Source organism: Rhinoderma darwinii, chromosome 1, assembly GCF_050947455.1.
Source record: "Rhinoderma darwinii isolate aRhiDar2 chromosome 1, aRhiDar2.hap1, whole genome shotgun sequence".
Lineage (NCBI taxonomy): Eukaryota > Metazoa > Chordata > Amphibia > Anura > Rhinodermatidae > Rhinoderma > Rhinoderma darwinii.
This window is the reverse complement of record NC_134687.1, coordinates 46,729,665-46,754,372: the sequence shown is the minus strand read 5'-3', so window position 1 is coordinate 46,754,372 and position 24,708 is coordinate 46,729,665. Positions and strand designations below refer to the sequence as shown.

Genomic DNA, 24,708 nt, shown 5'->3' with positions numbered 1-24,708 from the left:
AAAATGGAAGACATACAAAATGACTGTCAATCGACATCGATCTGGGGCTCCATGCAAAATCTCACCTTGTGGGGTATCCTTGATCCTGAGGAAGGTGAGAGCTCAGCCGAAAACTACACGGGGGGAAGTTGTTAATGATCTCAAGGCAGCTGGGACCACAGTCACCAAGAAAACCATTGGTAACACATTACGCCGTAATGGATTAAAATCCTGCAGTGCCCGCAAGGTCCCCTGCTCAAGAAGGCACATGTACAGGCCCGTCTGAAGTTTGCAAATGAACATCTGGATGATTCTGAGAGTGATTGGGAGAAGGTGCTGTGGTCAGATGAGACTAAAATTGAGCTCTTTGGCATTAACTCTACTCACCGTGTTTGGAGGAAGAGAAATGCTGCCTATGGCCCAAAGAACACCGTCCCCACTGTCAAGCATGGAGGTGGAAACATTATGTTTTGGGGGTGTTTCTCTGCTAAGGGCACAGGACTACTTCACCGCATCAATGGGAGAATGGATGGAGCCATGTACCCTCAAATCCTGAGTGACAACCTCCTTCCCTCCACCAGGACATTAAAAATGGCTCATGGCTGGGTCTTCCAGCACGACAATGACCCGAAACATACAGCCAAGGCAACAAAGGAGTGGCTCAAAAAGAAGCACATTAAGGTCATGGAGTGGTCTAGCCAGTCTCCAGACCTTAATCCCATCGAAAACTTATGGAGGGAGCTGAAGATCCGAGTTGCCAAGCGACAGCCTCGAAATCTTAATGATTTACAGATGATCTGCAAAGAGGAGTGGGCCAAAATTCCATCTAACATGTGTGCAAACCTCATCATCAACTACAAAAAAACGTCTGACTGCTGTGCTTGCCAACAAGGGTTTTGCCACCAAGTATTAAGTCTTGTTTGCCAAAGGGATCAAATACTTATTTCTCTGTGCACAATGCAAATAAATGTATATAATTTTGACTATGTGATTTTGAGTTGTTTTTTTTTTTATATAATCTATCTCTCACTGGTAAAATTAACCTAGCCTAAAAATTAGAAACTGTTCATGTCTTTGACAGTGGGAAAAATTACAAAATCAGCAAGGGATCAAATACTTATTTCCTTCACTGTATGGTTGGATTTGTTGTATATTCACATGATAATACAGTTTACAGAAAAAAGTATGAAGGTCGATATCAAGCAATAGTGATATTCAAGAAACTGCTTCATATGAATAGTTTCTGGTTATATAAAAGATATCAGGATTATGTCACATTATTCAATGCTATTTCAGGGTTTTTTCCATGCTCGCAGATAATGCCGGATCTGTACAGACAGGCCTGTGTGATCAGACCTGATACAATTGAGTTAGGCCTCCAGGGTTTTCACAGTAAGATTATAGCAATCACTTAGTTGTCCTATGGCAATAGAATTAATTTTCAGATGATTTATCCCTGTTTTCTGTAAATTCTTGCTGAAGAGCTCGGCGTTAACTCATCAGTGCAGCATAATGTCATCACATAGGAATGCCGAACTCTCACTACCTGGGGTGAAAAGGCAGATATAGCCCATAAAGCATGTGAGGGATCAGGCTCTCTACCCTGGCTAACGCTCTGCATTCCAAAACTAATTTCTATGGGTATCAGGGGCAAATGCAGGATTTTTAAAAATGGCTGTCCAAATACTTACTTTTTAACCAAGCTATTTTCGACACGCTCTCACTACCCTTTGTTTTTTTACGCTATGATTATTTGTCTGATCGTATCCATCAGCCTAGCCCTTTATATTACAAGCTCTAATATAAAGGGCGAGGCACGTGGATATGTGCTGACCACTATTTGTAGAATAAAAAACCAGTGTAGATAGTGCCACACACAGTGCCCCCTGTAGTAGTGTCCCCTGCAGATAATGCCACAGTGGCTCCTGTAGATACTTCCACACACTGCCCATGTAGATAATGCCCCAAACAAGCGCACTAATCTATCCCCGATGCAGGCTTAGTCTCTTCTGACCAGGCCTGCTTCAGCAAAACAAAGCAGGTGGCACGATGATGTAATCGTGCATCCTACATCACAAGAAAATCGCTAAATGGCAGAGAAGGGAACTGGTGGTTTCCTTGCCTTGCCAGCGCTGTAGATTGTATCCACATCCCATGGACACAGACACAATTGAGTCTAATTGTATGTGAAGCCCTCCCGGCCATGATCACATGGGATTTCCATGCAACTGTAAACCCCCCTGCATGCGCCCCTGGGTATAAATATCAGGACCATTTATTAAAGATGTATTTGCTAATGCATTTCAATAGGTAATATTGCGTAAGAGGCACTTAATAAATTTTTTGCATCTTCGGCTATCCGTGAGCCAGAAAGGGAAATCTACACCAGCTACTATAATTTACGACAGCAAACTGTTAATAGATAAACCCCTACGTATTTGCAGGAAATTTAGAGCTATGTATCACAATAGCAAAGCTCCATCCACTATAAAGATATATTTGGAAATGCATGAACACAGACTGTCTGACCAAAAAACGACATGCTGATAAAACAGAGCACATTTTCAAATAGTGTTAAATAAATAAAATATCTATGCATACCTATCTGTCTCCATGGTAAGGAGACTACACACAAACCCTGTGTGGCCTGATCCTGCAGTCATATTCCCTTCCATCTGTCCCTAACTTCTTGCTAAGCTACCAAATGTTTATTAGTATGACTACAGGATCAGACCACACAAGTTTGTTTGTAGTCTGTAACTATGGAGACACTTAGATCTGCATAGAGGATTTTTATTTTATTGAGCTGTAGAATAGTGATAGGATAGTTTTAATTAAGACTATTTGCAAAGTTGCTTCATTTGAATTTTAACAATAACAAAAATTGATTGCGAAGGTGGACCGTCCATTGAAATCTAATTTCAGTGTAATGTATTACCATATAATTCCCAGGCTACAGAGAGTTTAGAGTAGAGTGAAGAGAGAGGACGAGAGAGATAGAGAAGGAACTAGACATTTCTATAAAGCCTGGGTGACTCTGTGACAGTGTAATAGTTCCATATCTGCAAAAAATAAATCCAAAAATATATGTAGTAACTTCCTTCCTGGACCTGGCTACAAGAGAGATAATAAGTCAGGGGCATAGGAAGAAAACACATCATACTGTGAAAGAGAAAAAAGAGTTAATATTCTAACTTTTTATTGCTGAAGATTGCGGATTGTAAAACTAAATGTTATGTGCAAATGATCCAATATTTGTCAGGTCCATTTACAATTCTGCCAATCCGATCACCATTATTACTATGATGATTAGACGAGAAAACCCTATTATCCCTCTTTTTCAATGGTAGCTGATTTCCAGCTGCAGAAAACACTATGACATACGTTTCTCCTGCAGCATTTGTGTATTAAAACCTGTCTTGGTCAGGTGATAATCACACAGGGTGTATGGCTTGTTACAAGACACCGCCACAGTTGCCAACCTCCAATTCAGAAATTTCTGGACAACTAAGCTCAAATTCACGGACAGATCTAAATTTTTACGGACACATTACAAAATCGTTGCCTGTGCACTGCGCAGTGTGCTAGGAGTGACTCACCAATCACAGCTCTGCTTGTAGCTTTCCCCCGCTAACTTAGGTGATGTTTTCTCTGATTAGTCGTTCACTTTCCCTTTTGTTCTCCATCCGGCCCAGACCACTGTGACGACTTATTCCAGCCACGACTCGTCTCTGCAGAATTTAACACACAGACATGTTGGTTTCTCGCTTTTCCAGCATCCTCCCCACCTATACCCCATCCTCTAAAGAAACTCGTAATCCACAGTGCCCCAGATGGTAATAATTATCCCTCCATGCTCAACACAATAAAAGTGCCCCCTCAGTAACCAAGCCCCCTGCAGATAATACCACACACAGCGCCCCCTTGTAGATAGCCACACACAGTTCCCCCTTATAGATAGCCACACATAGTCCCCCTTGTAGATAGCCACACATAGTCCCCCTTGCAGATAGCGACACACAGCTCCCCCTTGTAGATAGCGCTGCACAGCTCCCCGTTGTAGATAGCGACACACAGCCCCCCTTGTAGATAGTCACACAACTCCCCCTTGTAGATAGCCACACACAGCCCCGCCTTGTAGATAGCCACACACAGCCCCCTTATAGATAGCCCCACTCAGCACCCCCTTGTGGATAGCCACAGCCCCCCCTTGTAGATAGCCACACACAGTCCCCCCTTGTAGAAAGCCACACAGCTCCCCCTTGTAAATAGCGCCACATAGCCACACACAGTTCCCCCTTGTAGATAGCCACACACAGTCCCCCCTTGAAGATAGCCACACACAGCCCCCCTTGTAGATAGCCACACACAGCCCCCCCTTGTAGATTAGATAGCCACACACAGCCCCCGTATAGATAGCCCCACTCAGCACCCCCTTGTGAATAGCCACAGTCCCCCCTTGTAGATAGCCACACAGCACCCCCTTGTAGATAGCCACACAGCACCCTCTTGTAGATAGCCACACAGCACCCCCTTGTAGATAGCCACACACAGCCCCACCCTTGTAGATAGCCACACACAGCTCCCCCTTGTAGATAGCCACACAGCTACCTCTTGTAGATAACGCCACACAGAGCCCCTTGTACATAGCCACACACAGCCCCACCCTTGTAGATAGCCACACACAGCCCCCCTTGCAGATAGCCACACAGCTCCCCCCTTGTAGATAGCCACACACAGCTCCACCCTTCCTTTGTAAGTAGTGCCGCGCAGCCTCCACCATCCCTCCCGCGGCCTAATATTCCTTTGCACTGTGCATGCACATTTTGACGCATGCGCAGTGCAAAGTTCCAGTAGACTGCCGTAAATCCCGGGCAGTGCTTTTTTCTGCCGAACACTACCGACGGCAGAAAAAAACCACCCATTTTTGCGGACTGTCCAGAAATTTACGGACGGTTGGCAACCCTGGACACCGCTCTGATAACTTTTCTGTAAGGGCTCGTCCACCGCGGAATTGGCAGGCTTTTTTCGGACGGAATTTCAGACGAAAAAACGCAGTAGAATACAGTAGCAGTATAGTGGATGAGATTTAACAAATCTCATCCACATGCTGTGTAAAAATTCAGAGCAGAAATTGACATGCAGTGCGTATTTTTCAGACCGCAGCTTGTCAATTCCTGCTGCGGAAAGTGGACACAATTGCTGCGTTTTTCAGAGGAGATGTCTCCATCTACTATCATTGTGAAAAACGCAGCAAAATATGCACCATTTTCTGCCGTAGAAACCCCAGGAAATGTTGAATTTTTACCGCAGCAGAATGTCTGCGCTTTCAATGGAATTGAAAGAAATTTTCTGCAGCAATTCCGTTGTGTGTGGACAAGCCTTAAGTGTGCAGTCACACATGGGAGATTTTGTTGCAGAAATTTCTGCAACTGAAAATCAGCTTTATTCCTCTGAATGGAACTTGTAGAAATCCATATACATCTGCTGCACAAACAACCCTATTCAGATCACACGTCATGTAATTGCTGCAGATATTCACTCCGGATTTGAGAGTGAAAATCCACAGTGCATTACAGTGGCAACAAAGTGGATGAGATTTAAATGATTTCATCCTCATGATGCGGAAAATTTCCGTGCAGATTGACCTGTGGTGTGGATGTCAATTTATTCTGCAGAATGGTGGCTTATTAGGCTTCGTTCACATCTGCGTCAGGGCTCCATTCCGTCTGAGCTTTCCGTCGGAACGGAGCCCTGACTGACACAAACTGAAACCGTAGGTTTCCGTTTCCATCACCATTGATTTCATGGTATTGATCTGGTCAAAAGGATGGAAACCATTGGCACTGGATCCGTCACCATTGAATCAAAGGTGATGGAAACGGAAACCTACGGTTTCAGTTTGTGTCAGTCAGGGCTCCGTTCCGACGGAAAGCTCAGACGGAACGGAGCCCTGACGCAGATGTGAACGAAGCCTTAGGCTGGGTTCACACAGAGGTTTTTGCAGGAGGAAAATTTGCCTCAAAATTCCGTCTGGAGTTTTGAGGCAGATTTTCCTCTGCCTGCATGACTATTTTCGCTGCATTTTTTGCCTGCGGCCATTGAGCGCTGTGGGCATAAAACGCAGCGAAATACACTTTCCCGCGAGCTGCTTTTTCCGCTCACAGGAAAAAACGCCTCCGCCTCCCATTGAAATCAATGGGAGGCATTTTCGCCCGTTTTATGGTGCGTTTTGCAGCGCGGTTTCCGCGTCAACAAAACTCTGTGTGAACTCCCCCTTAGTTGCAGATTTTCTCTATTGTGTTCAATAGAAAAGTGTAAATCCACAACTAAGGGCAAATGTTGAATTTTTTTTGCTGTGGAATATCTGCATTTCCACAACAAAAATTGCAGATATAGAAAAAACTTTTTTCACTTTAAAAAAAACCAAACAACAATACTCTCCTCCCCTGGCACACCCATAGCGATGCGTCCCTGCTGCCTGCGCTGGTCTGTGTTGAGCCGGCTTCCTGGGGTGACGTTTTCTCTTATTTGACTGCTGCAGGAAATTACCTGGGACGGTGAGAATAGACTTCTTATTTGTTTTTTAGTCCCCGTTTTTGCATAGCGCTTTTTAAAGTATGGGCTTTTTCAACTAATTTTTTTACACGTTTTTGGGCGCGTAATTAGCTATAGGAGTCAGGTGTGTTTTCTCTGCGTTTTCCGCGCCAAGAATTGACCTGACGCTTCTTTATGTACATGACGCATTTTTTCGAACAAGGCCTAAGGGTTCTTATTAATTGACTGCAAGCAGAGATCTTGAAACCCATGATGAATTAATACAAAAAAAGTTTAGATAATTTTATATTTTGTTGCATTCTATTATACATAGAATAACATTCATTAGCTGAAACTTTAATACCCCTTTCACGTTGTACTATCTGTCAGTATTTATTAAAAGTATGTGCAGGGGTGTAGGGGGTGCAGAGGTAGCAGTTGTACCCTTAATACCTGAAGGGGCCCAAAGTCCCCTCTTCTACATAAGAAAACCCCGGTATTATAAGTGGTGGGCCATGTTTCAGATTTTACATTGGGGCCCAGTATCTTTACTCTCCTGCATGTGTGTGTGATGTTGTGTGATATCCATGACGGACCTCAAGCAGTTAGCAGCATTTTTTGTTGTTCTGACACTTCTGACATATCAGTCATTGTGCAACAGAAGTATAAAACATTTTGTGTGGAATGACATTTTCATTATTCTTTACTTGAAAACAAGAGACATTTTCATCCCTGTGACATCTTGTGAGACAAAACGGGAGACCTTTTCTATAGATGACCACAGCTGTTTATCACAGGAGACTGTTAACCCATAGTATACTTATTGTCTTGTTGTTTATTTCATTGTTATTTTTTGTTGTATATTTTATTTTCACTTTTGTTCACGCTTTATTTTAACTTGAAGTCAAAGTGGAAAGGGCAATAAAAGGTAAAAATGTGTTGCCATAAATCAGTCGTGTGACGTGAAGTGTTTGTTACTTATATTCCTAGCTGTGATGTGTGTTGTCTCCATGTACTTTATCTTTGGCTCCACCAACTAAATAAAAGTTAAAAAAGAAACAAAAAACCTGAAAAATACAAGCAATGGCTATACAAACCATGCGGCTGCTATGGGACCATGTGGTGACATTAACCAAGTATCACGGAAAGGACATCGGGGGACAACAAACACCACGTCCGTCTGTCCCACGATGTTAAAGGGTGTAGTGGTGTTAACAAAGGGGCTCCATTTTTATATGTACTCTGGCCCTTCTCCTCTACTTTGATCCTGTTCTATTCCATATTTCAGGAGTTGTGGAGGAAAAAAACATGTACAGAATTTACTCACAATGTTAAAGTACAAATATGAACTAACCGATGTATCGAGGAACAATGTCACAGCACGAAAGGAGAGAGCAGCGCAGAAATTAATTAGTTTGAATCCTCTCAAAATAATATTTAAAATTAACCTTTTCTCTTCATTCTTAATCATTTTTTGCTTAATTTGTTCAGCCGTAGCTAAAATATGTGCTGACTTGCTAATGGGTGGGGGTCTTACAGCAGGGGCCCTCAGTGATGAGGAGAACGGGGGACCGAAAGTCACCCAGAGCACCTCATGAGAGCTGGTGCGCATCCTCAACGAGGTTCTCCATTAGTTTCCATAGAAATTATTGGAGAGATGGTTGAGCATGCGCACTAGCGCTCCGTTCTCATCACTGGGGGTCCCAGCAGTCTGACCCCCAGCGATCACACATGTATCCCTTATCCTGTGGATAGGGAATACATGTTTGTGGGAAAACCCCTTTTAAATGTACAGCAGCATTCACCTACTGTATGTAGGAGAAACCTATGACACTGTTCATTCGGTGTTTCCTGGTTCATGACGACCAGAGCTACAATGTTGCCAAGAGCTGCTGTCCCACTAGGCCCTGTTCACACAGAGTTTTTTGCAGGCAGAAATTTCTGCCCCAAAATTCTGTCTGGAATTTTGAGGCAGATTTTGATCTGCCTGCACGCCGTTTGCCACGTTTTTCGCCCACCGCCATTGTGCGCCACGGGCAAATAACGCCGCGAAAAATGCTTTCTCTGCCTGTCATGACATGTCAATGGGAGGTCAGAGACGTAAATGCCCGAAAATAGGACATGTCGCTTCTTTTTCCCGCGAGCGGTTATTACCGCTCGCAGGAGAATAACGCCTCCGGCTCCCATTGCGTTCTTGGACGTTTTTTGGCACGCTTACCGCTTTGGAAAGCTGCAAAAAAAACGCACATGCACGCACTTTAACTTACATCATAATCTTTACTGCTATCATTGTACGCACAGGACACATAATCAGTAAGGCCTAATAGGATATTTGTGAATCATCCTATAAGAAATAGACCCTAGTGGCAAGTATAGCTCCAAAGCCACTTCCACGTGGGGTTGTCTTCTGCTGGACCTTTTGGGTTACGTTATTGTGTCAGCGACTCTGCCCCCTGGAGGAAGCCCTGGGCACAATGTCAGGATGTGTTGTGCCCTCTAGAAGAGGCTGGACGCAGCCTGCAGGGCTTAAGGGGAAGCCTCCATGACCTCCCTGGTAGGGAAAGGGTTAATAGGTAAGGGAGAGTTGGAGGGAGAGTGAGGAGGAGGTGGAGGAGGGATAAGGAGGAGTCAGGGGGCCGTTGCTGGGCTTCCCGCTGTTTTTTCGGTATTGAGCCGGAAGCAGCGGGAGAAGTAACACAGGGAGAGACAAGCTCCCCGTTGCCCGCGCTACTCCCGATGTCGGAGGCATTATTATTAGAGCGGCTGCTCGCCGCTGCTGTGCACCACGGTCCCGGATGGCTGGAGGAGACCGTGGCTGCATTAACTAGGATCCCGGACGCCGTTTCGCCACGTCAGGCCCGGCGTTCGGGGTCTGTTGCAGAGGAAAGGCTCCCCTCCCCCGGCCCCCTTCCTAGCATTACTATGGCGGCGGGGGGGGAGTCGGCAACAACCGCTCCTGATCGGAGCAGGCAGAGAGCGTTGCCGGGGGTGACGGCGACTCAGGCCGGGTCGACCCGTCCCTCCCGGCGGTCCCGACCTCCAGAGCGCCTCAGTCCTGAGGCAGTCCCGCGGACACGGCGTCGCAGAGGGAGCCCGATCACGGACGCTGCAGGCCAGGCAGCTGGGAGGACCGCCTCTTCCCAGGCCCTGCGTCCTGGCAGGAATCCCAAGCCGCGACGGGGTCCGGCGGTATGCAGGGAGTCGCAGGCCGGGCTCCCTGTCACCCCTCCCCCATCGGATGGAAGATTCGGAGGACAAGGTACGGCCGCCCCGCTTGGTGATGTTCCGGCCAGGGGGCAGGCTTCTTCAGGATCATCGAGACGGACGCCTAGATCCACAGCGACGTCGAGGCAGCAGGTCCGGTCGGAAGTCTGGGTTCCAGCGGTCGGGCGGCAGGTTGCCGGCCCATCGGTCAGCGCTTCATCATCTCCGTTCCGAAGATGTCGGTGGGATGGCCAGTCGTCTGCGAGAGAGGAGCTGGAGGAAGGTGAACTGGACGCGTATCGTCGAGGTCAGGATGGTCCGGCTGACGGGAACACAGCGCCTGTGCAGCCCGGTGAGTGTATAACTCCATCATTGTCATATCCAGCGATTTTTATGTCGGGTGTCGGCGGGGGGGTTGCTAGCGTCGCATCGGTGGCCGGTAGTGGCGCGGGCGGGCGTGATGGCGCGGGTCTGGCAGATTTAGTGGGTTGCTTGAGAGAGCTGGTCGGGCGCCTAGATAGGGCGGTGGCGCCGGTAGTCACGGAAGTGTCCCCGGCGGTAGTTTGGGAGGGTCCCAGGGACGTGGGATTGTTACAAGCGCGGCCCGTGACGGCGGTTAGAGAGGCGGTCGCGGTGTCGGTACAGACCGAGGCGCAAAAAGATGGCGATCGGGTGCGTATTGATGATCGTGCTCGTGGGGAGGTGTATGTTTGTTTCAAAGGTCCGTTGGGGGCGCATTTAAAGCAGGAGGTGCGTGAGCGGATCTGGAAGGACGAATATGTTGAGATTTTTTCTCTCTTGCCGCTCGCTAAATTTTATTTAGATAAGAGCAAGCGGGACGAGAGTAAAAAGGACGAGGAGGAACGGCGGCGGTATAGGCTTATCCCGCAGACGTTCGTTAATTGGTCGCAGGCGTTCGCCATATTAGCCAGTGTGATAGGGGAAAAGGCGCCGGAAAATTGTTCGCCGTTGTTTTGTTATTTTGATGCCATTGGGGAGGCTCATAGGGCGTATGGGGGTCAGGCGTGGCTGCGATACGATGAGCAATTCCGTCAGCGGAAAGCGGTTCGGCCGGCGATTCGGTGGGACCAGAAGGATATTGCTCTCTGGTTACGGGTTACGGCTCCGGTTAGGCAGTCCTTTCCCGGGAGCGCCGGCCAAGGAGGCCAGTCTAGTCAGGTTGGACAAGGCGGCGGGGGAAAGGCGGGGTTTTGCTGGCAATTTAATGAAGGCCAGTGTAAGTTCGGGGCCACGTGCGTTCCGAGTGTAATGGTGCATCACACGGGGCGGCAAAATGTATGCGTAAAAAGAGGTCAGGGAACCAGTCCTCCGCGGCTGGTCAAGGGGGTGTCACCGGTGAGGGTGGAAAAGATGGCCCCTTATCTAAATGAGTATCCGGATAGGGCGGCGGCTAAATTGCTTTACGAGGGGTTTTGTGTTGGTTTCGTTATTCCTCCGCCTCCTTATGAGGTGCCGGTTACGCGGAGGAATTTAAAATCGGCTTACTTGCATGCCAAGGTCGTGTCGGACAAATTGTTAACAGAAGTTTCGTTGGGTCGCATGTCGGGGCCTTTTGTTGATTCGCCAGTAAAAGATTTAGTTGTGTCCCCGTTGGGTATTGTTCCTAAGCGCGAGCCCGAAAAAAATTTTGTTTAATTCAACACTTATCGTATCCCAAGGGTTCGTTGGTAAATGACGGGATAGATCACGAGTTGTGCTCCGTAGTTTATACCTCATTCGATAAGGCGGTGGGTTTAGTGCGGGCTGCGGGTCCGGGCGCGCTGCTAGCAAAAACCGACATCGAGGCGGCGTTCAGGTTGTTGCCAGTTCATCCAGAAAGCCAACGGCTGTTGGGCTGTTTTTGGAATGGGGCTTTTTACGTGGATCGGTGCCTTCCGATGGGGTGTTCCCTTTCTTGTGCATACTTCGAGGCGTTTAGTAGCTTCGTGGAGTGGGTAACGAGGGGAGTATCCGGGGTCGACTCGTTGATCCATTACTTAGACGATTTCTTGTGCGTTGGGCCGGGGGGTTCGCCGGTTTGCGGTAATTTGCTTTATGCACTACAGAAGGTGGCAAGGGATTTTGGGATCCCTTTGGCGCCAGAAAAAACGGAGGGCCCGGTACCGACGATTTGTTTTTTGGGAATTGAAATAGATTCGGTGGCAATGGAGTGTCGTCTCCCTGCGGATAAGCTGGGTGCTTTGAGGCTGGAGGTACGGCGGGCTTGTAGACTGAAGAAATTGACGCTGCGGGAGCTTCAGTCGCTGCTGGGGAAGTTGAATTTCGCCTGCCGGATTATGCCAATGGGGAGGGTGTTTGGTAGACGGTTGGCGGCGGCAACGGCGGGAGTGCGTGCGCCGCATCATTTTGTGCGGCTCAAGGAGGAGCACCGAGCTGATCTTCAGGTTTGGGATGACTTCTTGGGCCAGTACAATGGTCGCTCGCTGTGGATGGCCCCAGCGCAGGATACGAGTGATTTGAATATTTTTACGGATGCGACTGGGGCGGGCGGTTTTGGGGCTTACGGGGGAGGTCCGTGGTGCGCAGGTCAATGGCCGGCTAGTTGGGTGTCCAGTGGACTCACGCGGAATCTAGCCCTGCTCGAGCTGTTCCCCATCGTGGTGGCGGCGACCATTTGGGGGGACAGGCTCAGGGATAAGAAGGTTCGTTTTTACTGCGACAACATGGGGGTGGTGCTGGCCATTAATAACATCACGGCGTCCTCTCCTCCGGTAGTTCAATTGTTGCGACATTTAGTGTTGGTGTGTTTGTCGTTGAACGCGTGGGTGGTGGCGGTGCATGTGCCGGGAGTACGGAATTGTATCGCTGATGCTCTTTCTCGCTCGCGGTGGGACCGGTTTCGGCAATTGGCACCGGGAGCGGAACGTCTCGGTTTGGCTTGTCCGGAACATCTTTGGGATCTGGTCTCGGTCCCGTAGAACAACTGGTAAAAAGGTCTTTGGCGCGCACGACGTGGAGTTCTTATTCTGCTTGTTGGAGGCAGTGGGAGGAGTGGGTAAGAGAGTTGGGTGACGTCAATACGGATAGAGACAGGTTGGTGGCACTTTTGTACTGGTTAGGGGACGCCTGGGAGGCGGGGTTTTTTCTGAAAAACTGACCAATTAGGGAAGGGTAAGCTGATAGTTTTGTTCGCCCTCCCGGGGTCGGTTATGTGCCCAGTAGAGTGCATGCAGGGTTTTTAAGCCGCGAGCGGGGCCTCCAGATTTGCCTTTGTTACGTCATGTGGACGGGTCGTTTTTGTCCAGGTTTCAGTTTGGAGCTGTATAAAATAAAAAAAAATACAAAAAAATACAAAAAAATACAAAAAAATAAAAAAAAATGTCTGACGGCGGTTGGTGTCGCGGCGGGCTCATATTCATCTCATTCCTTCAGGATTGGCGCAGCAACTGAAGCGGGGCGCTGGGGGTTGGATGATGAAGGGGTTCGGCGCATTGGTCGTTGGGAGTCCAACAGATTTAAGTCCTATGTCCGCCCCCATTTGTTATGAGGTTTGTTGTTAACGCTTAAAGAAATGTTTTATATGGTGGTGTCTAATTGTTTTTCTGTTTCAGATTCGCCTCCGTGTTTGGTGTGGTTGCTGGGTCATTCTTACGTGCACTGGGGGGCTTTGAGGGCGGACGTCCGCCCGGACGGTCGCCAGTTGCGCGTTCCGCGACAGGATGCGGTTGTGCATTGGCTGGGATTTAGAGGTATGTCATGGAGCAGGGTGTTGGCGGAATTCCAGACATATGCCCGGCTTGATAGGGTTCCGGAGGTCTTAGTGTTGCACGTGGGTGGGAATGACTTAGGTGTCCGCCCCTTTCGTGAGTTGGTGCGGGACATCAAACACGATATGTTGTGTTTGTGGGTTTCTTATCCCAAGTTGGGGATAGTGTGGTCGGACATAGTCCCGAGGAAACATTGGCGGTTGGCTAGGTCAGTGGAGAGAGTCAATAAGTCTCGCATTAAAGTTAATCGGGCGGTGTCCCGTTTTGTAGCAAAAAACGGGGGCATTTGCGTGCGGCACAGGGATTTGGAGTCAGGAGTGGGGAACTTCTGGAGGAGTGATGGGGTTCATCTGACCGAGGTTGGCATTGATCTTTGGAGCTTGGCGATAGCAGAAGGAATAGAAAGGGCGGTGGTGGTGTGGCGGAACTCACAGGCTTAAGGTGGTCAAGGCCTGTTTCGCTGTGGCGGGGGGAGTCCTTGAGGCTAGTCAGTACAAAATGGTGGGGGGGTCGCATCGGGGGTATGCGTCCCCCAAAAAAGGTACATGGTTGAAGACTTCATCGGGTGTTATCCCTTTGAAGTGGTCTTCTGGTGGAAGGTATATCACTTGAAGGCTTCATCGGGTGTTATCCCTTTGAAGTGGACTTCTAGTGGTCGGTATATCACTTGAGGGCTTCATCGGGTGTTATCCCTTTGAAGTGGACTTCTAGTGGTTGGAGCCATCTGCAGAGGTGAACGGTGCTTCCGAGCTGGTTTACGGCTGGAGGTAATTACTGGTTTGCAGATGGCTAACTCGGTGTGTTCTTAAAAAAGGAATATCTGAAAGGGCTTCAAGGACTTCCTCTGCTCGGGTTAATGTTAACGTTAAAATTGTTATTTACGATTCTGACCCATGTTGGGTCATGTGAATTATTAGGAGGAATTCTCTGGTGGATTCCTAACTAGTTATCCGAATGTTTCGGATTTAAATTGTTTTTATAAAACTGTGAAATTAATAAACGGCTGCTGTGGCCATTTCACATCCAACCTCGGTGTCACGTGTCTTTCCTAAAGGTGGGGGTGGAGGGATAGGATGGGTAAGGGAAGGTTCATTAACACACGACTCTACTTAGGCAGGTCAAGAAGAGGCTGGACGCAGCCTGCAGGGCTTAAGGGGAAGCCTCCATGACCTCCCTGGTAGGGAAAGGGTTAATAGGTAAGGGAGAGTTGGAGGGAGAGTGAGGAGGAGGTGGAGGAGGGATAAGGAGGAGTCAGGGGGCCGTTGCTGGGCTTCCCGCTGTTTTTCGGCATTGAGCCGATAGCAGCGGGAGAAGTAACACAGGGAGAGACAAGCTCCCACCCTCCCGCCCTTGGTTTGTTACCCCTGTGGGTCTTTATGTACGTCTGTCTATGAGTGTTGTGTTTGATTTGTGTGCTTATTTAACATGTTTTTTCCTTTTTCCGGAGTAGGTTCTGTTGTCATGGCAGCTGGCGGGGGGAGTCCTTGAGGCCAGTCAGTACAAAATGGTGGGGGGGTCGCATCGGGGGTATGCGTCCCCCAAAAAAGGTACATGGTTGAAGACTTCATCGGGTGTTATCCCTTTGAAGTGGTCTTCTGGTGGAAGGTATATCACTTGAAGGCTTCATCGGGTGTTATCCCTTTGAAGTGGACTTCTAGTGGTCGGTATATCACTTGAGGGCTTCATCGGGTGTTATCCCTTTGAAGTGGACTTCTAGTGGTTGGAGCCATCTGCAGAGGTGAACGGTGCTTCCGAGCTGGTTTACGGCTGGAGGTAATTACTGGTTTGCAGATGGCTAACTCGGTGTGTTCTTAAAAAAGGAATATCTGAAAGGGCTTCAAGGACTTCCTCTGCTCGGGTTAATGTTAACGTTAAAATTGTTATTTACGATTCTGACCCATGTTGGGTCATGTGAATTATTAGGAGGAATTCTCTGGTGGATTCCTAACTAGTTATCCGAATGTTTCGGATTTAAATTGTTTTTATAAAACTGTGAAATTAATAAACGGCTGCTGTGGCCATTTCACATCCAACCTCGGTGTCACGTGTCTTTCCTAAAGGTGGGGGTGGAGGGATAGGATGGGTAAGGGAAGGTTCATTAACACACGACTCTACTTAGGCAGGTCATGTAGTCTATGCAGGTTACCCTGTGGCCATCTATTGCTTGTAAAGGACATGTAAGGAACTAGTGGGTTGCAAAAAGACCCATGAGGGGCTAGTTTGGTGATTTGTTTACTAATATTAGGGATCTGAACTGGATTATATGCCGTACACTGCATCATGGCAGATACGGACAAAGAACTAGACATTTGCAATGAAAACAAATTCCTGGTTTCTCCATTGTAGCAGGTTACAGGCGGTGAATAACCTGCGCTCCAGAGATAAACTTCAGGAGCAGCAGTGGGAAATTTACCTTCTCTATGGCATCCCTACTCCTTTGTTAATATAATGCAAGAGGATTTCCAGATGAGAACAAAACTTGCCTCAAGCACACATACGTTGCCAAATATACGGCCGCAAATCACGGATCCGCGAAACACAGACCGCACACAGATGGCTTCCGTGTGCGGTCCGTTGTTTTAATGGACCAAATGACTAGAATGGCAGAGACTGATCCGCAAAAAACGGACAGGAATAGGACCTGTTCTATTTTTGGCAGAAGGGCCACACTGTTCCGCTAGAATAAACGGAAAAGTGCATGGCCCCATAGAAATGAATGGGTCAGTGTGCTAGCCATGAAAAAAACGGATAGCACATTGAAGCATTTCACTGAAGTGTGCTTGAGGCCTAGGGGTCAGTTCACACAGCGTTCTTGTTTTGCCTACCCTTGATTTCAATGGAAGGTCAGAAAAGGAAACTTCTCAAAGAAAGAGCATGCCGCTTTTTTTCCCCGTGAACGGATAAAAGCCACTGGCTTCCATTGAAATCAATGGGAGAAATTTGGAGCGTCTTTTGGCGCTGATTCCAACGCGGTTTCTGCGTCAAAATCAGTGGCAGTGTTTTTTCACAGGCAGAAAAAGTCTGCCTCAAAATTCCTTCAGGAATTTTGATTCAGAGTTTGAATTGCCAGCGTTGTTTGAAACTTTTTTTCTGAGTTTCTTTGCTGCTTTTTTTGCCCGTGGCCATTAAATGTAATGCAAAAAATGACACAAAAACGTTCCAAACAAGCGCCGCAGATTTGTCTGCCTCCTATTGATTTCAATGGGAGGTCAGAGGCGGAAACCACTGAATAAAAGAGCATGCACTTTTTTTTCTTTCAGCAAGCGGCCAAAAGCCGCCTGGGGAAAAAACTGCCTCTGCCTCCGATTGAAATCAGTGGGGGGCAACTTGGGCCATTTTTGTAGCACTAATTCCACATCAAAATCAGCGCCAAAAACTCTGTGTCAACTGACCCTTCTTTCTTCTCTGACATATTTTCTGACCTAAAAACTGCTTAGAAGATCTTAAGAAAAGACAAAGTGATCATTACAGAGGAGGCACGTATTGTATTTTATGATGAAATTAAGATACTGAGTTGTTTATCAGAGGCAGCAATAGATTCTTCCACATTAGGACACTAAAGATGATGCATGAGGATGTCTGACCTGTAATAAATGGAAAATGTCTCATCATCATAGCGAAGAACAATAGAGCTGCTTAGCGAATATTGAATCACAGATGTTCTGCAGCAAATATACACCGTGTTCCAAATTCTTATGCACATTGGATTTAAGTGTCATAAACATTTAATTATTAGTTTTTCAATTAAACTCATGGATGGTATTGTGTCTTAGGGCTTTTTGGATCATTGTAATCAATCTCAGACACCTGTGATAATTAGTTTGCCAGGTGTGCCCAATCAAAGGAAAACTACTTAAGAAGGACGTTCCACATTATTAAGCAGGCCACAGGTTTCAAGCAATATGGGAAAGAAAAAGGATCTCTCTGCTGCCGAAAAGCATGAAATAGTGCAATACCTTGGACAAGGTATGAAAACATTGGATATTTCAAGAAAACGTAAGCGTGACCATCGTACTGTGAAAAGATTTGTGGCTGATTCAGAGCACAGACGGGTTCGTTCAGATAAAGGCATAATGAGGAAGGTTTCTGCCAGACAAATCAATAGAATTAGGAGAGCAGCTGCTAAAATGCCATTTCAAAGCAGCAAACAGGTATTTGAAGCCGCTCGTGCCTCTGGAGTCCCGCGAACCTCAAGGTGTAGGATCCTCCAGAGGTTTGCAAGTGTGCATAAAGCTATTATTCGGCCACCCCTAAACAGTGCTCACAAGCAGAAACGGTTGCAGTGGGCTCAGAAATACATGAAGACTAATTTTCAAACCGTGTTGTTTACTGATGAGTTGCCGTGCAACCCTGGATGGTCCAGATGGATGGAGTAGTGGATGGTTGGTGAATGGCCACCATGTCCCAACAAGGCTGCAACGTCAGCAAGGAGGTGGCGGAGTCATGTTTTGAGCTGGAATCATGGGGAGAGAGCTGGTAGGCCCCTTTAGCGTCCCTGACGGTGTGAAAATGACCTCTGCAAAGTACTTAGAGTTTATGACTGACCACTTTCTTCCGTGGTACAAAAAGAAGAACCGTGCCTTCCGTAGCAAAATTATCTTCATGCATGACAATGCACCATCTCATGCTGCAAAGAATACCTCTGTGTCATTGGCTGCTATGGGCATAAAAGGAGAGAAACTCATGGTGTGACCCCCCCCCCCCATGTTCCCCTGACCTCAATGCTATTGAGAAACTTTGGAGCATCCTCATGCAAAATATCTATGAGGGTGGGAGGCAGTTCACATCAAAACAGAAGCTCTGGGAGGCTATTCTAACATCCTGCAAAGATATTCAAGCAGAAACTGTCCAAATACTCACAAATTCAATGGATGCAAGAATTGTGAAGGTGATATCAAAGAAGGGGTCCTATGTTAACATGTAACTTGGCCTGTTAAGTTTTTTTTGATTGAAAGAGCTTTTGATTTCTGTAAATATGACCTCCTGATGCTGCAAATTCAACAAATTACCATTTTAGTTCTCTTTACAACCTTTAAAATGTTTTGATCTCTGTCGTGCATAGTAATTTGAAACGGTGCATTTTGAGTTTTTTTAAAATCTGTATCATTAGGAGATTTGTTCAATAAAATTCGCATTATACTCCAACGGTTGATGGCTTGAAGATTATACTGACTGTCATTTGCATCGACTATTTAGGAAAATCAGCGAAAAATAACATTTGCATAATAATTTGGAACACGGTGTAGCGGCATCCACAATCATCATTTATATAGAATAACATTCAATAGAAAATATGTAATAATCATCATTCATGATGATTAAAAAATAAACTTCATAAAAATAATATAATACTAAAACCATTAAATTATATTTGGCAGTGATCAATCATTGTTTGGTATAGGTTGGCTTCACATTAGTGCCAGACCGGCCTCAATAGTCCAGCAGAGGACAACTCCATGTGAAGCTGATTTGGGCCAATGTTAGGGACAATTTTTACATTCACAAATAACCTTTTAGAATTTATTACTTAAATAACCTATGTGTACAATTATAACTAAGTAGCTAAAAGTGGACATAGACATGTTCTCTATAGATTGATGGTGAGACCAAAGAATAATTTCTCTCAGCCAATGACCTACAACTCTCTTCCGCCCTTACTATATCCTTTAAGTCCCGTCTGCAGCTCTTCTCTCGTGCTGCACCCGTTCTGTGGAAATCACTGCCCTGGATCATTAGACTTGCTCCTAATAGATTTTAGTGTACTTTGAAAACTAAGTTCTATCGTATAACCATAGTCCATGACACAACTTGACCTGGTCACAGATATCTCCACTCTGCTCTGTCCTCAACCAGCTATCATCATCATCACTTTATAGGTAGGTTTTTCTCAGATACTGGCTGGGCGATGATCAGCTATTAATTGTTTTTTGACTCCTTTGTGATTCCTTGTTGAAACAAGTCGTAATCAATTGGTCATTTCTTACAATATGATCCACAATACCATTTTCAGTTCTGCGAGTCTAGGAAGTTATTGTTTGTTAGAGGGGGGAATGGAAATTAAATGATTTTAAATCTCTAGTTGAAACTCCATTTCCATTCCAATAAAGGATTGTTATAGCAGAAACTGGACCATTATGTTGAGATATGAGAAATGGGTCATGAGATAACCCAAACAGGATGTTCTGTATTAGGCTTTGTTCACATCTGCATCAGGGTCCCGTTTTGACGTTGCGTCTGAGCTTCCCATCAGAATGGGAGCCTGACTGAAACAAACGGAAACCATAGGTTTCCGTTTACATTACCATTGATTTCAGAGGTGACAGATCCGCTGCCAATAGTATCTGTTTGTCTCAGTTGTGCAAGGGTTCCGTCAACTATGGTATTGATTCCATCAAAACGACGGAACCCTTGCACAACTGAGACAAACGGAAACCATTTGCACCAGATCCGTCACCATTGAAATCAATGGTGATGCAAACGGAAACCTATGGTTTCCGTTTGTTTCAGTCAGGGTCCCGTTCTGATGGGAAGCTCCTATGGAAAACCAGAACGGGACCCAGAAGTGAACGAAGCCTTAGGCTACAACATATCTATTAGAATGCTTTACCACCATGTTTGTATTCTCAGCGATTAAGGAAACAAAAGAAGCTCTGGAGAACGTCAGCGTGTCTGTGGAAGTCCTTCAAGAGGCAATGGACAGGCTACATGAAAACCTTACAGATGCCAAGGTACAACTGAACAGCACATTGAGTGACCCGGTGTGCTTCACCAACGTGGCATTGATTCCCTGCAACAAGATCAAGAGTTCACTTGCCCAACTAAGGGTCAATGCAAACTTCAGTTCGGTAAGATAAATAAAGATCTAATAAATGAACCTAATAAATGAAATTTGATAATCTCTTTAGATTGTATGGTATTTTATACCCCTAAATCCACACGCAGTAATTTAAAGTTATTTTCTGCAGTTACCAGACGTAAACCGGCATCTTGGCAAATTAAACAACGTTCTCAAGACGGATCTCAGCAATTTGGTACAAAAGGTGAGACAAGGAATGCTTAGGAAAATGTTCTACCAGCCGTTCTTGACAGGTGTTAAGAGAATATTTAATATGTTCTTATTGCAGAAGAATTCCAGCTTTACCAGAAAATAGTTATGGAAAACTCACCTTTTATATAGGAGCTTCTGTGCTTTGCAGCAGCGACCATCCTTTCTTGTTTTGATTTTTTTTTTTATAGAGAAATTCAGTGGGGAGGAAATGTGGTACTGTATGTCACCACTACATGTCCTCCACCACTTCAGCAGGCTGGTGGACTTGACGTCAAGGTCAGTCGCATATACCCAAGGACATTCTCCTTTTCCTAATTAAAGAGGATGTCTGTTTTGGACAATTTATTTTTGTTAGAAGGATCGCCCCCTAGAAAATAAGGTGATCACAAGTTGTCCTGCTGCTGGCACCTTCAGCGATGAGTTGTAATCTCAGTGGGAACCTGACAGTAGGTGTCTAATTTGCCTGCAGCACCACCACAGGGGAAATGAAGCATCACATGCTGCCTGTTGAAATCAATAGGTTGTCTGTGTAATGCACGAACATGCTGGGTTTTCCAGAGGGAGAGAGAAGCTCTTTGTAGCTGCTATACTCTTTGATTGAAGCTATGAATCGCCGCCCCCCCCCCCTTCTATTACTTCAGAATTGCCTAATAATGTATATCAAAATAGGTTTTCTTAACCAGATAATTATGATCGAAAGATCTAATTCACAACTGTTTTCCTGGACCTTGGTGCATGCGCATAATGAGATGCCCTCTCAGATGGTTGTGGATGTAATAGCGTGCAATGCACGCATTGTATATAACACAACCTTCCACTCATTGACCAAAAGAGCTCACCTGACCAGTATTACAGCATTTTTACAAGATGTAATAGCTTTATAATAATGATCTAAGGCAGTGGTCTCCAAACTGTGGCTTTGCAGCTGTTGCAAAACTACAATGCCCAATATTCCTTGACAGCCTGTGACAGTCAGAGTATGTTAGGAGTTGTAGATCGCAACATCTGGAGAACCACAGGCTGTAGACAACTGATCTGAGGCATGGAAATGTGTGTATGTCCACAGTAAACACTTATTATGGCTTTTTCGATTATTTTGTTTATAGGTTCATTAAGGGTTTGTAAAAAAAAAAAATATTTGAAAAAAGAAAAACAACACAATCATATCTCAGGACTGTCCCTAATATGTGTAGACTATGCAAAATTGAGTATGACTATACAGTATTAATGCACATTGATGTGTATTATGGGCAGATTAATAAAAGGTTTTTCGTTTATTCACTTTTTAAAAAAAATTACGTTGTTTTTACTTCTCCCATAGGGTTACGCTGCTTTCAATAACACTCCAGAAATGGTACAAAACCAAACTAAAAATATAGAGGAAGGTGAGTGACTCTCTTCTACCATGGTACTAATTTCATATATGTCCTTTATAATAGTATTCTAGGAGATCTGCTCCAGTATCTATACTATTATTGATTGTCACCTAAAAACAGAGAATTGTATATTTTTCCAATCCCACTTTAACCCCTGAACTTAGATACTACAGCAAGTTGACCTACAAATTATAGTTGGGACAACTCGAACCACAGCTACTGTACTGTACCAGCAGACTGCAGTGTTGCTTGCTGGCACAGGGTCACCAACGTTGTAGAGGGTCCATGCTAAATGAAGTGACTGCGTAGCAGCCGTTAAAAATAAATTATACTTGCTGTTTGGTTTTTTAGCCCTTTTCATAACGTATATATCCGTCTTGGGTGTCGAGTTCTTGGGGCTTTATTATCAATAGATAAGGCAAGATGATTGTTCTTGCACAACAGGGAATACCTTATATGCCCTAACAGATGCCTGTGATTTTAATATGGGGAAGGGATTTTAGAGTCGGCTGATGGCCTTTTAAACATCTCCCATGTGATCTTCATTCTGCATGGCACCAACGGAGAATTTTATTTCCTTGCTGCCGTCCTGCTTATTACACGCATTACCCAGAGCAATCTGTATAATAGATATTGTTGTAGCAATATACCTCCCAGTGTAGAAATAAGGGTTACAGTGGGTCCAATTGGTCCTTACACCATTCACCTGTTGGACTTTACACCCTGGCCCTTCCAGCTGCAAGCCCTTCAGGCCTCTATAACCTAAGAGAACAGCAGTCCTATAAACGGGCACTGCCAAAAATTAAGACAACCTGTCAGTTGCATCACACTATTCAGAACTATATCATTGTTAGTGTCTGTAGATACCATACAGCATGGCATTACAATTAGACTAGTTCATGACATCATTTACATTTGGCTAGTATAGTTTTTTATTCAGGGCCCAGTATCTTCTAACTGTGTCTGCTGCTGCATTATTTATTCCTACAGGTGACACATCCAATCCTCTCAGAGAAACAGATTATTTATCAAAGGGTTAATACAATCAATGGCCTGCCCTCAGGATAGGCCATTAATTTTAGATCGGTGGGGGTCCGACTGTCGGCACCCTCGCCGATCAGCTGTTTGAAGGGTCAGCTTCTTCATTGTTTACATGTTTCTTCTTACTGTTCATACTTGCACGCACTGTTACATTTGTAACGGCCGTGCAACGTATTGCACCACAGTGCAAGGTATTGCCTCATTGCGTCCCCTTCAAACAGCTGATCGGTGGTGGAGGCCACAGTCGAACCCCCACCGATCTAATACTAATGGCCTATCCTAAGGATAGGACATCTATTTTAATGACCCGGATAACACCTTTACCCTTAACACGGTAATCAAAAGTCCTGAGTAAAATTTTATAAATGATTAGTAATCTAAAGATATATTTGGCTTCTTAAATTAAATGAAGAATGAAGCTTTGCAGTAGACCACCAAAAACTGAGAATAAAATGACTTGTAAATATAGATCCTTGAGATGTCCTCTTCCATCAGCCTGCCATTAAAGCTTATGCAGACATCTTCTAGCTCTCCTAGACGTCTGAATGTCTGACTTGCCCAATTATGCAGTGATCCATTCACTTAGGAGCGTAGCTATATGGGACGCAGAGATAAGTCACACCAAAGCTCTGGTGCCATAGAGGGCACCAGAGCCTCTATGAACAGACACGTAGGATCCGCCGACACAGAACCCGTCAGGTCTGCAGGACTGACGGATTCATTGAATAGCGCTAGATACAGCTGCTCTGTATAGAGAATACAGAGCAGCTTTATCTAAAAAAACAATTTTATAAAAATTATTTACAAGGTTATACAAAACACACTGATTCAACTTTTTATTAAAAAATAATAAAAAAATTGCCTTTCAAAGGTTTACATAGCCTTTAACAGAAAAGTAGATAAACTAAGAAATGGCTGAATAGACTTAATAACAACTTGGTGACTCAAGTATTTATATAAAAAAACTGGAGTAACTTTGCCAATACATTTTCTTCTACTGCTCCTGGGTTACATCTTGTATTATAGTCCAGAGCTGTATTCACAATTCTGCTGCTTATCATTGGAAACAGTCAAAATATTAGTTGAGCTCCAATATTGCAGATGGCACTGGTAATTTGTCCTACATCACATTACTGTACGGAGCCGTGTAAAGACTGCCCTTCACAGGATGAAAATCATTATCGTAAACTGTGCAAATTGGAAGATTTCAGCTCTGCAGCCTGTAGAATAGTGAACGCAACTCTGAATAATTATTTTGCATAGGTACAAGAAGAATATGATAATCAATTTTTGTATTCATGTACAGTATACAAAATTGTAAAACGGTTTTCAAAGTTTGACATCCCTTTTAAAGGAGTGTCGTAATGCCATACAGCGCAAACATTAATCATTTGTGAAGTTTAAATTTTACTGTTAAATATATACTTTTTTTTTTTTATATTGTCCAACGTGGTTAAAATATTGTTTTGAAAATCTTATATTTAGAGCTTCCATTTCCCTCACTTTACTTTCTTTTTGTTGCCTCTTTCTGTACAGTTGGTACGTGACTAATGACGTGTTTTGTTTTCTATTATTAACAAAATCTTTTTGGACCTGTTTTTGGAATTGTTACTCAGCCATTCCCTGTAAGTTGTTCTTGGATAATGTATCCTTACAGGAGGCTTTGTGTTTCTTATATACCAAAAGAAAAGTCAGAGCTTTCTTTATTCACAAATTATGCCTGTGTTATACTACTTTTACTACTACTGCTACTACTACTACTGCTACTACTACTACTACTACTACTACTACTACT

The 24,708-nt window shown here is 45.0% G+C and overlaps 1 protein-coding gene across 14 annotated transcripts in view; it reads left to right on the top strand.

Moving 5' to 3' along the window:
* PROM1 (prominin 1) overlaps nucleotides 1–24,708 on the top strand; it is a 192,044-nt gene that overhangs the window by 108,963 nt on the left and 58,373 nt on the right. For all 14 annotated transcript variants that reach the window (XR_012882462.1, XR_012882467.1, XR_012882465.1 and 11 more), the window contains exons 9-11: nucleotides 20,076–20,293; nucleotides 20,414–20,488; nucleotides 21,818–21,881. Coding sequence is in view for 8 of the 14 variants with exons in the window: in XM_075858363.1 (XP_075714478.1) it covers nucleotides 20,076–20,293; nucleotides 20,414–20,488; nucleotides 21,818–21,881 (357 nt within the window). In the remaining 6 variants the exon portion in view is untranslated. The remainder of the gene's footprint in view (nucleotides 1–20,075; nucleotides 20,294–20,413; nucleotides 20,489–21,817; nucleotides 21,882–24,708) is intronic.